At 47.5% G+C, this 11,680-nt stretch overlaps 4 protein-coding genes and 1 non-coding gene across 5 annotated transcripts; 2 read left to right on the top strand and 3 right to left on the bottom strand.

The window, feature by feature from the left end:
* Positions 1–629: 629 nt before the first annotated feature.
* Positions 630–1,861, bottom strand: PADG_00695 (uncharacterized protein; the record flags this gene model as incomplete). Its single annotated transcript, XM_010758159.1, has 3 exons — positions 630–1,240; positions 1,327–1,732; positions 1,832–1,861. The coding sequence occupies 3 exons, from the start codon at positions 1,859–1,861 to the stop codon at positions 630–632; spliced, it is 1,047 nt and encodes a 348-aa protein (XP_010756461.1).
* Positions 1,862–2,114: 253 nt separating this feature from the next.
* Positions 2,115–2,214, top strand: PADG_11137. Its single transcript has one exon. It is a non-coding gene; the product is annotated as a tRNA-Gly (tRNA).
* Positions 2,215–3,848: 1,634 nt separating this feature from the next.
* Positions 3,849–6,177, top strand: PADG_00696 (uncharacterized protein; the record flags this gene model as incomplete). The annotated part of the gene is made up of 6 exons (XM_010757634.1): positions 3,849–3,932; positions 4,013–4,096; positions 4,250–4,454; positions 4,546–4,749; positions 4,836–5,850; positions 6,003–6,177. The coding sequence occupies 6 exons, from the start codon at positions 3,849–3,851 to the stop codon at positions 6,175–6,177; spliced, it is 1,767 nt and encodes a 588-aa protein (XP_010755936.1).
* A 580-nt stretch (positions 6,178–6,757) lies between these two features.
* Positions 6,758–7,537, bottom strand: PADG_00697 (uncharacterized protein; the record flags this gene model as incomplete). The annotated part of the gene is made up of 1 exon (XM_010758160.1): positions 6,758–7,537. The coding sequence occupies one exon, from the start codon at positions 7,535–7,537 to the stop codon at positions 6,758–6,760; it is 780 nt and encodes a 259-aa protein (XP_010756462.1).
* Positions 7,538–8,959: 1,422 nt separating this feature from the next.
* Positions 8,960–11,027, bottom strand: PADG_00698 (uncharacterized protein; the record flags this gene model as incomplete). Its single annotated transcript, XM_010757635.1, has 4 exons — positions 8,960–9,810; positions 9,883–10,318; positions 10,414–10,670; positions 11,000–11,027. The coding sequence occupies 4 exons, from the start codon at positions 11,025–11,027 to the stop codon at positions 8,960–8,962; spliced, it is 1,572 nt and encodes a 523-aa protein (XP_010755937.1).
* Between the last annotated feature and the right edge of the window lie 653 nt (positions 11,028–11,680).

Here is an 11,680-nt window from a genome sequence, read left to right on the forward strand (position 1 = left end):
TGCTGGTATCTCCATTTATATATATTTCCCCCTTTTTCTTTTAGACCCCTCTGTATATTTGGTTGCTTTCAGCACGACATATTCTATCTAGTTTCCCTTATTCTTTTCCTGGATTCAATTATTCTTCGAAGTATTTAGTTTTCACCTCGGCCCCCTTATGTTTTCTTCTTTGGTTTGCATCCCAGAACGAACCCACCCACGCATCAACACGCTCATGGAGCCCTGTCTATAGAGCTAGAGCTACCCTACATATATGGAATAGAGGATTTGTGAAGAACAGGTTTAGGCACAACCCAATATCTGGATAGTTATCTTCTACCAGGTTTCGTCACCCCTTACCAATTTCTGCTTCTCCCCAACCCCTCGGCCAGTGGAAAAAACCCCTCTAGTTCACCACTCAGATTGCGCTTTGTAGTCTAATGGGGTGGCTAGAATAAAGGAAAAGAGAAATGGTGGATCACGTTAATTAAAGGATGACATACGCCCAAGGTTGTATCATATAACACCAAGTCAGACTCCCAAAGAAAAAGAAAAGGGGGATATAAAAACAATCATCCGTGTAGAAGAACGGTCGGAAAAAGGAAGCGAGGAAAAGAGACGTAAGATATTGAAACACGACAAACCCATCATCACCGCTCATCACCGTCGTCATCATCGTCATCACCATCACCACCATCATCACCATCCTCCTCCCTCCTCTCAGAACGCACCGGCTCCCCAATCCCCAAACTTCTCTTCAACCTCCTCTCAAAAGCCTCTACCTCCCCCTGCGTCTTAGCCGCACACTCATTCCCATCCCCATCCCCATTTCCACTTCTATTACCAAACCCATAAACCTCCCTTATCAGCCCCGACACGCCAGCAACGCCCACCTCGACCTTGCCTCTAGGCCCAACAAGATACTCCACAACCTCCTCCACACCATCCATCTCGCGATTTCGTACAATATAGCCCTCCTTGCACAGGCGTGCTAGCAGTCTATCCGTCCTTTCAATGGGGGTGAAATTATCCGCATTAACGCGACGCAGGAGGCGATCCAGTTTCTGCTCTCGTATTGAGCCGCCAGAGAGCAAGATGGTGGATATAATGAAGGTGTAGATGGCGGTGTAGGTGCTTTCGGTGATGGAGGAAGGGGCCTTGGCTGGGGGGAGAATTGTCGGAGTGCGGAAGGCGGGTGGGAGAGTGGTTATGACGGTCCAGGTTTTTGAGGTTGTGGAAAGTCGTTCGGTGCGTTGGGCAGCTGTTTTGAGTTGGGAATAGTTAGCCAAAGAATTAAATTATTAGAAGTAAAGATGGACAACAAGGGAGGGGGATTTGAATACACACCTCTCCTCTGACTAATTGTCACCTTCTCCCTCAAGGGCTGCTCAACCATCTGCATGCCAAATTTCTCCCTCAACTCCTTCTGCGCACCTTCAAAGACGTTTCTAAACTGTCGGGCCCCTTGCTCACCGAGCACTTTATCTCTGATATCAGTCCGCCGGATCACCTGTCGGGAATACTCGCTTGCCAGCGCAAGTCGCACGAGCTTCTTGACCATGATATCTATGGCTCTGTTGGCATGGGTAGAGAGTTCGGGGGCGGACCCGTCATCTTCTGAAGCAGCTGAGTCGAAATCAGAGGGTTGGCGCCGTTGTCGTTTTGCTCGACTGCGGTATTGGGAGGTGGAAGAGAAAGAGGCGTCGGAAGAGTCATTATTATCGACTCCATCGTCATCGAGTTCTTCAACGGGCTGGGTAAGAGGTTAATAGGATGGTTAGGTAGGTACCTTTTGTTTTGTGCAACTTGAGCTTGATGAGGGGATTGAGAAAGGAGGGAACATTCGACCTACAGCGCGACGGCGGCCGCACACCACGGGCATATTGAGGGATCAACTTAGGATATCTTGAAATGTTTTTCAGTGGCTTTATATATTATTGGAGAAATTGGCTGCTTGCTCAGTTAGGGTAATGTTACCCCGTTTCTTGAGCATCCCTAGCATAACGCGTTGACTGGCATTGAGTTGTCTCGCAAGCAACAAACTAGATAAGTTTAATCTCTATTTTAATCTTTTATACTGCTTATCTGTACAGTGATGTAGTAGGATAATTTCCTGTTGTATTCCAAGCAGGCAAGCATCATTGGTCTAGTGGTAGAATTCATCGTTGCCATCCACCGCTGTGTCAAACGGCGTTCGGATTCGATGAGGCCCGTGTTCGATTCACGGATGATGCATTAAAATTGTATTTTTCTCATTCCCATTTCTCTCTCACCTTTTCTTCCCTCTTTCACCTACCACTCCACTCCCTAATTTTGGGTATTATTTTGTCGAGAACAATTGCGGTAGGTGTCTTTTTTCTAAGGGATATAATTATACAAAAGTCCACTATCCGGGGCCACATTGCCGGATACTGAGTTCACGTATATATGAACCTGGTTATCCTAGACAACGGTAACTAACCATGTACGTCGACATATATATTTGTTATATCTTGATATCTATCAGACAAGACCTCCGGGAAACTTGCTGTGGAGGCGTTCACGGACTAAACACGATAGGGAAACGATATCAGCTACTTCAACCGGAACCTCAATATGCAGATATCATCCATATGCTCTGCCAGCTGCCAGATGTGTAGTTTGGCAGGATAACAATCTGCAACATCCCTTCCGTCTGCTCAAATATAATAAAATCTTTCCATGCTCTAACTACCTATCCGCTTAGCTAATTTCCAACCTACGCCACAGAGAATTAGCACAAGATGAATCGAGAGTCATTTACCCTCTTCAATGCTCCGTTTCAACGGAGCAGCCTGGTTCAATAAATCCCCACCTTCAAAAACAATCCACAACTCCTAGCGACGGGACAACACCACACCGACCACCACAGTCGAAGTGCAATTGGCGTGATCAAATGACCAAAGAAACATGGCTAAGATATCATATGTTACGGACGGACCCGCGTTATCGTAACGCATATAACTACGGAGTATGCAGGTCCTCTTCTGATATTCCAATAATAGCAATTGCATTTCAGCCATTTGATAATGTGGTTGTTCTAGCCTCGCTGAATGTCAAGATCATGACCTCAGCATTGGTATCTCAATCAGAGATAAGGGAAATCAAGGATATCTGCGCGTTACTGCTCAAGTCAAAGATACTAACTAGCTTAAAACGCCTGCGGTCATTTCCCCAAATTTCGTCTTTGACATCCCGCATCATCGGTGGGTGTTCTCTCTGACCTCGCCCTGAGAGACGCATGCATGGCTTCAACCTCCTGATGCCGGGACGAACGGCGATCTACGCTTGAACAACTTTAAGTTTGATGGAAGAAACCTTAGACCCACAAGCTTTTCACCAGCCAGCCACGGCATTGGTTGAGTCTTTATCGCATAGTCCTCGGCAGCAAGCCACCGGAGAATGTTTAGAGGAAGCTAACCTTTTTTTTTTTTCGGCGGATTGCGTAAGATATTTGAAGTGAAAAGATAACTAATCCAGACTGTATGACACCGTGCCATAAAAATTTTGCACGTTTGCAAAAAAGTAATAGACGAGAGGGGGAAAAAAAGGCAAGAAAAAAAAAAAATTTGCCAGACAGATCCCACTCGAAATTAATATGTATGACATGGCAACCAGTGGCTTTTGACTGTGACGATCTCTCGGAGAAAGATAATAACCAGATGCGGGGGGCTGCTTAGATACCTGCAGCAGCGCTCGTTTGCTTTTCCCTCCCTCTCTGTCCTCTTCGACGCGAAGTAGTCGTTCCATTCTTTTTTTCCTCTCATTTTTATCTGTTCCCTTTTCCGGTGAACAACTCGTCGAGGAGCGTGCATTTTAACCCGCTTTGCCTCCGGCGCTGCCGTTTCACAATGAAGAATTGGCCCTCCGCCATCAACCGTGCCGTAGCAGAGAGCTTTGTCGGCCGCCGCTTCAGGTTGGAAGGGTCTGGTCATGTAAGCAAGAAAGCACACGAAGACGGTGGAAATTGGAAGAGAACAAGGGAAATGAAGAATCCAGGCTGACCATCTCCTAGCGATATGAGCGGAAAGGAACCCGTTTCCTAACTGAGGTCCGGGCGGGCCTCACCACCTTCTTTGCCATGGCCTACATTATATCTGTATGCAGCCCTCTAGTCTGGCTATTGGGCGTTATCCCCTGCTTGCTCTATCACCATTGTGGCGCTGCTGCAAAAAATAAGTAAAAAAAAAAAAAAAAAAAGGAAAAAAGGAAAACGGAAATCAAATAGTGAACTAAACCTTTGCCCATAAAGGTCAATTCCACCATCCTGACTGAATCCGGCGGAACCTGCGTCTGCCACGATCGCGCCAACAAATCATGCATTGGAAACATAGAATACGACCTCTGTCTGAATTCGCTCAGAAGAGATTTTATTACGGGCACTGCGGCAATGGCTGCCCTTTCGTCATTCTGCATGGGCCTGTTTGCCAACATGCCAATTGCGCTCGCTCCTGGAAGTACGCATTTCTCCTCTGTGAAAATGAAAAACCACTGGCGTTTGGTTGTAGATATATAATACTCTTGTTGACCTTGCTGCCCCGCTTACAGTGGGCTTGAATGCATACTTCACGTATACCGTCGTCGGACCTCGTGGCTCCGGCCCTGTTCCCTACCGGCTTGCTCTTACTGCGGTTTTTGTCGAGGGATTTGTCTTTGTGGGTCTGTCAGTATTTGGCATGCGCCAATGGCTTGCAAGGGCTATTCCCAGAGCGATTAAGCTTGCTTCAAGCGTTGGTATTGGATTGTATCTGTGTATGTTTTGGATCCCGATAATATTCTCCTCTGTCCCAGTCCTCCTCCTGTTGTGACTAACGATTTTGCCCTCTTTGTTCCGCTAGCTCTCATTGGATTAACCTACAGTGCTGGTATTGGAGCCATCACGGGTGGCATAGCCACTCCCACAACCCTTGCAGGATGTCTGGAAAGTGAAATGGTAAATGGTATTTGCCCCTCCGGAGCTCGAATGCGCAACCCAACGCTGTGGGTCGGTCTATTCTGCGGGGGTGTTCTCACCTGCATCCTCCTGATGTACCGTGTAAAGGGGGCTATCATCATCGGTATTCTCCTTGTGTCCATCATTTCCTGGCCCCGCTCGACGAATATCACCTACTTCCCCCACACGCCCAAGGGAGACGATTCGTTCGACTTCTTCAAGAAAGTGGTCACCTTCCACCCCATCGAAAAGGTTCTTGTAGCTCAGGACTGGGATTTGAGGAAAGCCGGCAGCCAATTCGGTCTAGCGCTTATAACCTTCCTTTATGTCGACATCCTCGACGCAACCGGCACCCTCTACTCCATGGCACGCTACTGCGGTGCAATTGACGAGAGAACACAGGATTTTGAAGGATCTGCCGTCGCCTACATTGTCGACGCATTGAGTATTTCCATCGGCTCCCTTATGGGCTTGTCCCCCGTGACGGCCTTTATTGAGTCAGGCGCGGGTATTGCCGAGGGCGGCGCCACGGGACTCACTAGCATGGTCACGGGCATCTGTTTCTTCATCGCGATCTTCTTTGCGCCTATATTCGCCGCCATCCCGCCTTGGGCGATAGGTTGCACGCTCGTCCTGGTCGGTTCCATGATGATCAAGGTCGCATCGGAAATCAACTGGTCATATATCGGTGACGCGGTGCCTGCGTTTATCACGCTGGCAGTCATGCCGTTCACGTACTCGATCGCGTATGGGCTCATAGGGGGCATCATGTCATATCTGCTGCTGAACACGGTGGCGTGGGTTATCGAGAAAGCATCAGGAGGCCGCATTGTGCCTCATAACAAGAATTTGAAAGAGCCGTGGACATGGAGGGTTTCTGGTGGGCTCCTGCCGGGGTGGATCGCTCGGCTGTTGCGAGGGTATTTTTCCCTTTTCCCCCCCTTTTTTATTATGTTTTTACTTTTCATCTCTGGTCTTGCTTTTCCTAATCTTCCCCACCTTTGTGTTGCTCCTCTCTCCCCCCACTATGACCCAACGATGGACTGACCGTCTCTTCTTCACATGAAAACAGGAGAAAGAGTTTCTGGCAAGAAGACGCCCTACACAGTGGTAATCCCAACTGCTCCTCAACTACCACAAGCAACGGAGCAGAAGCCGATGGATGTGCCGCGACAACTGGAGATAATAGTGCCATTGACATTGCGACGTCTGCGAGTAATAGCGGTGACTTACAAAAGGAGAAGTAGTGCGAAGCAGGCTTATCTTGATTTACGATCAGCTTGTGTACCGTTTGTTCCCTTTGGAACAATGGTGGGGGGATTGTATATAGATGTGATGAGGTTTGTTGCCAGTGCGGTATGGTATTGGCTTTAGGTGCGCCCGTTTTCGCCCGCTTGCGTGGAGAAATGGTAATAATTACTTATGCGATATGATATGCGGTGGAAGATATCTTGGTTTGTAGTTTTTCATCCAGTTTTTGTATATTGTGCTGTCCATGTACATTAAAGCCCTCTTCTTAGATAGTGTGTTATCAATTCATCCACTCTTGAATGGATGAAGTTTTAAACCAATTTAGCAAGAATAAAATTTTTGATTCCCCCTCTTTTCCTTAAGGACTCTGATTTCCCGGGAACTGTCCATACGAACAGACATGCGGTTTGCATTATCCGCGGTCTGGAGTTGACTACGTTATACGGATGCTCCCATTCCTATATTCCGTGTCTCCTAATTTCATTCCATTGTCTCTGAGCACAACATCCACAGGATATCCGTTCCCTTCTTATCAATGAATCCCTTTCAATGGCCCGATGCAACTAACTAATGACATCACATTTTCACCGGGGGCTCTGCGTCCAACGCCAACGTCATTTCTGGGTCCACTTGGGCCATCGCCCTCCTATACCCCTCTCTGCCCCCAATCCTCTGCAAGTAGCCCAAAATCCCTTTATATTCCTGCAAACTATATCGATACCAGTTCCTGAAAGTCGTTAGCGAAAACACAACAATGATATCCGCCGCCGTAAACTCTTCACCAGCCAACCATGTCGCCTCTTCGCCGCCTTCGTCCCTTTTCTTAAATCGATTGTCCAGCATCCTCAGCGCCCGCTGTCTTCTGCCGCTCCAGAGGGCTATCAGGGGATTGGAACCAAGAGTTTGGTTCTGGGTTTCGCTCCTGCTGTTGCTGTTGCCGCCGCCGCCGCCGCCGATACTGCTCATGATGGTCTCCACTGTCAAAAGCCGTCCCAACAACGGCTGAAAAGTCCCATTCGCCCAGTGGAACCAGTAGAGGAAGGTTGCGTAGTCTTTATGTGTTGAGGGTAGGAATAATCTCCCATTCCCATATTTATGGCTGATATACTCCACGCAGGCGCAGCTTTCAGCAAGGATTAGGGTTTGCGGTTCTGCATCACTACCACCGTCGTTGGTGGGAAGAGTATCTTGAATGACAGGAGCGGCACCGGAAGGGTGCAGCGCTTTATACTCGGGCGGAGCGAAGATTGGATCTCGCTTGTAAGTTTTCAGCTCATAGGGAATGTTTAGTTCTTCGCAGAGCCAGGGGATGCGTTCGGATTGGGAGGAGTGGAGGTGGTGGATTGTTAGGGGCATGGTTCTCTTTTCCTCTTATTTGCACTTGGAGGGATATACCCGGGTATTTATGAAATGAAACTGTTTTTAGAAGTATTATAGGCTTGGTGTAGGAGGCAGAGATCGTAGATGCTTAAGAAGTCTGTCTGAAAGTGGGGGGAGGGGGGGGAGCTGGAAGATGGATATCCAAAGAACAGTCAACTACCTGAATGAAGTTAGTTAAATATGCAGTACAACCGTCTATCCTTGACAGTTTCTTCATGTATAGATTCCTTTCAGCAGAAGTTTCCGCGGCTGGATCATTGGGCGGACAATACCAAAGTTGCTGCCCAAGGAGGAATCACAAGCAAGCCCTAAGAGTGTAAATCATCCCGAGAGGTATGAGATTGGTTGGAAGATTTCTCGAGTGAATTCCAATTCTACCCTCCCTGTTCTATGAAGAACTCTACCGCCTGGTCTTATCAAGCCCTCTCCCACAGAATCCACTGAGGAGCCACCAACTCTGCCCATTCAGTGGCCCTGTTCACGCAGCTCGCATCCGAACTTTGACAAGGGAGAATAAGCTCCTAGTTCTTTGCTGCAAACAAGTAGAAAACCCATCAACGAACTTTTTGACCTTCGCGGAAAGATTAGAGAGATATAAAGTTTTTTAAATTATTGACGACAACCATGGATAATTACTCGTGAGAAGTTCCTGCGGATTCTATAGTTGCTCAAAACGCAGACTTCACTGGTAGTATGAAATGACACATCGAATAGGTTTAGAGAAGACCTAATCAGTTCGAAAAAAGGGGCAAGGGAAACGGAAGGGGTAAAAGGGAATGGCAGGAGAAGAGAAGAGAGAGTTGAAGACTTTGAAAAGGAATTAAAAGCTACCAGCCCTAATCAAACTGAGGAGGGGAATCAGTAGTTCACAGTGGGAAATTGGGTGTGTGTGTGTGTAGGGGAGGAAGAGAGAAATATTAAATTAACTATCCTTTTTGCTAAGCATGACACAAGGGGGAAAATGCATAAGAAGAGAAGAAAGACATGCGAAAGAAGAGCCAGTGGTAAGAAAAATATGGAAAAAAAAGAAAAGGAAAGAAAAATGAAAACATGAAAAAGGCAGTCAAACCATGTCAGAAACCTGGACTCGAAGGAGGACTTTTCACTCTGTGCTCTGTAGAAAATGGAAAAGAGTGTGCCCAAAGGATGGCCAATCAAGGCTATAAAAGCTTAAAAAGAAAATGAAAACCCCCAATGGACAATCTCCTTTCAAGGCAAATTAACGACAAATAAATAAATAATATATCAATAAATCATTGGAGACTCCCACTAATTCAAACACTCGCTCGCCTGCCTAGGCATACCAAACCATGCTCTTCTCACAAATATACCTACCCCTATTCTCGTCACATCACAGTCCACTGTAATAGCTGTAGCAGTATTGCATCCATTTAACTCTCAAGGCGAAGTCTCACTAGTCACCCTTCTCTTAGGCTGCGGAGGCCTTCTCAAACTCTTGACTCGATTGATAAAGCCACTGCTACCACTAACAGCATGTCCAGAGGTCTTTGCATCCTCACCACCACCAATGCTCGAGCTCCATTCAGAAGTGATATTTTTTTCGCCCGGAATAACCTTAGGGCTACTCGATGATCGTTGCCTGGTTGCAGGGAGGCTATCTGCCAGGGCATCATCAGAAAGTAACTGAATCTTGGCGCCCTTCTTATCATACGCATCGTCATAGTCATGCTGTTGGGAAAATGGGCTCCTCTCGTTATACCGCTTGGAATTGGATGATCGGGGTGGGCTGGTTTGAGTATTGTTGTTGCCGCTGTCAGAGACAAATTCCGTTGAAGTAACGCGGGTGCCTTTTTCGCGATTGTTTATTCCACGGATTTTCTGTACTAGACTCTTCTTCCGCTGTATTCCTCCATTCTGCAAGGCCTGCGCCTCATTCTCACTCTGACGCCGCTGGATGGCAGCACGGCTTGCAGGAGCACCCTCGAGGAATGTACTGGTTCCCAAGCCCATACTTTCAGCCCCATGAATTGGCTCCAGTTTGGCTGTCGGGTCGAAGCTGTCACCTTGGCCAATTTTGCTACTGGACAGACCGGTGCTTGAATAATCTGCATATCCTTCAGCTCCTCGTCCGTGGAAGAGATTGAGATCGATATTGCTGTTATTAGGACCAGCCCCACCGATTGCCATGTTTCTCGAATCCTTTGCAAATGCCTTAATTGGAGCAGCTCGCGATCCTTTGCGGTTGCGATGAGGATTGCAGGCATCGAAAGGTCCATCATGGTGGAAGACTTAAAGCAGGACAAAAGATTTACACGTCAGTGGGAATAGTTAGTAAATTACAGCAGTCAGACCATACTTACGGCCAGTTCCATATATGCCGGTAACATCCAGCTTATCGATCACATCAAGTTTATGACCATTTGTTCTCCTGCTACGAGATTTGCCGTCCTTGTCCTTGTATTTAGCATCACGTTCTCGTTGTCTTCTTTCACGTCTTCGTCTTTCCTCTTCGGGATCGAGGGGCTTTGAAGGCAAGTCCATTACGGAGGACTCAGAGTTGCGTCGGGGCCGTCGATGGCTGCGAGTTTTCGAGGGTTCCTTTGGATCTGAGAAGATGTCCCCAGCAACAAAGCGAGTCTTTCCCTTGTTGCGTGACAGGAGTTCCTCTTTCGATGGTTGTCGATTGGGACGGCGAGTGGACTTATCGTCGGAGAGTCCCTTTGGGGGGATGTTTTCTCTTCGTGGTTGGGTTTGTGTTTCCCGTGAGTTGGATGGTTTGTCGAGGCAGAGGTTTTCCTACAAACACAATCCGTCATGTATTAGAAGGCGACCGAAACAAATCGTTGGTGGCGTGATTGTACTTTCTTAGTGAAGGAGTTAAAAGCACGTACAAAGAGTTCCGCAGCATGCCCAGTCAATGGAGGATCTGTAGGTGAAGATTTCCGCGGTGACATATTCCCAATGGATCGAGAAAAAAGTGGTAATGAGGCTTCTGAGATGTCTAGAAACGGGTTTGTGGACACAGGGCGTGGTCGCGGGGTAGGGAGGGGGCTGGTTGGGGTGGTGATGAGGGAGGGAGACGCGGCACGGTTTCTAAAGGGATTATTGGATCCCAAATTGACGGCCAATCCCGGCGACGGTTGCCGGTCTGGGAAGGTTATTTATGAAACGATGTTAGCTAGATCTTGGGTTTGGATACACAGGTGGGGTTTTGAGAACTCGAATTTGCGCTGGATGGGTTCTGGAGGGCAGATGCCAGGAGTCTTCTGAAACGTCTAGAGACAATACATTGGACACAACGGTTGCATTGGACACAACTGTTGCAGGGAGTTGAAGAAGGATTGCAGATATACGCATGGATTTAAGGTGCTTAGGGGGTATGATGATATTGTGGGTTTGTGTTGGTTGTATTGTTCTTGTGTTGTTGTGTTTGAAAAATGTTGTGGAGGATATAAAATGAAATAGGCATTTACAAACCTGGCGCTAATATTGGGGCAAGAGACATCTTGATTTTAGTTCAGAAAAGAAAGAAGGGGGTAAAAAACAGGTTTCAGGAGGAAGTTGAGAACTAGCAGGGGGAATCTGTTGATCAAACAGATAACCAGCCAGACACACAACACTGCACGGAAGTGGCTGTTTTAATAAAATCTCTTCTACTCTGGCAATGGCAACGTGGTGGAGAACAAAGGGTGCGCCGTATTCGAGATGCTATCTTCCTTTCTCGAAATCGCCGGCTGTCGTCGCCAGTCAGGCGGACAATCAGTCAACCAGACAGACAAACGGGGGAACGAGACGACGGGCGGACAGAGGCGATGATCAAGACGATTGCAAAGGGAGGACTCACACAGAGCTGTGAAGAACGATGACGAGGTGGATTCGCCAGAGGCAGACGAATCAGTATTTAATTTGTTTTTTTAATCGCCTGTAGCGGGTCAGTGAACGGTTGGGTTGGGTTGATTTAGCGATGGTAAAATTAAGAAGAGAGCATTGACGGGGCCAATGGGGGGGTCTTTAGGGGTTTCTCAAAGGTGAAACATGTGGGGTTGCGACCAAACAGAGTAGTCTTGAGACGAGACAGGGGCGGGGAAACAAAGGGAGACTTTGGAGCAGTCCCAGACAAAGAACATAAAAGTATGAATTTTGATGAAGGGTATGAGT

This window comes from Paracoccidioides brasiliensis (genome assembly GCF_000150735.1).
Source record: "Paracoccidioides brasiliensis Pb18 unplaced genomic scaffold supercont2.1, whole genome shotgun sequence".
NCBI lineage: Eukaryota > Fungi > Ascomycota > Eurotiomycetes > Onygenales > Ajellomycetaceae > Paracoccidioides > Paracoccidioides brasiliensis.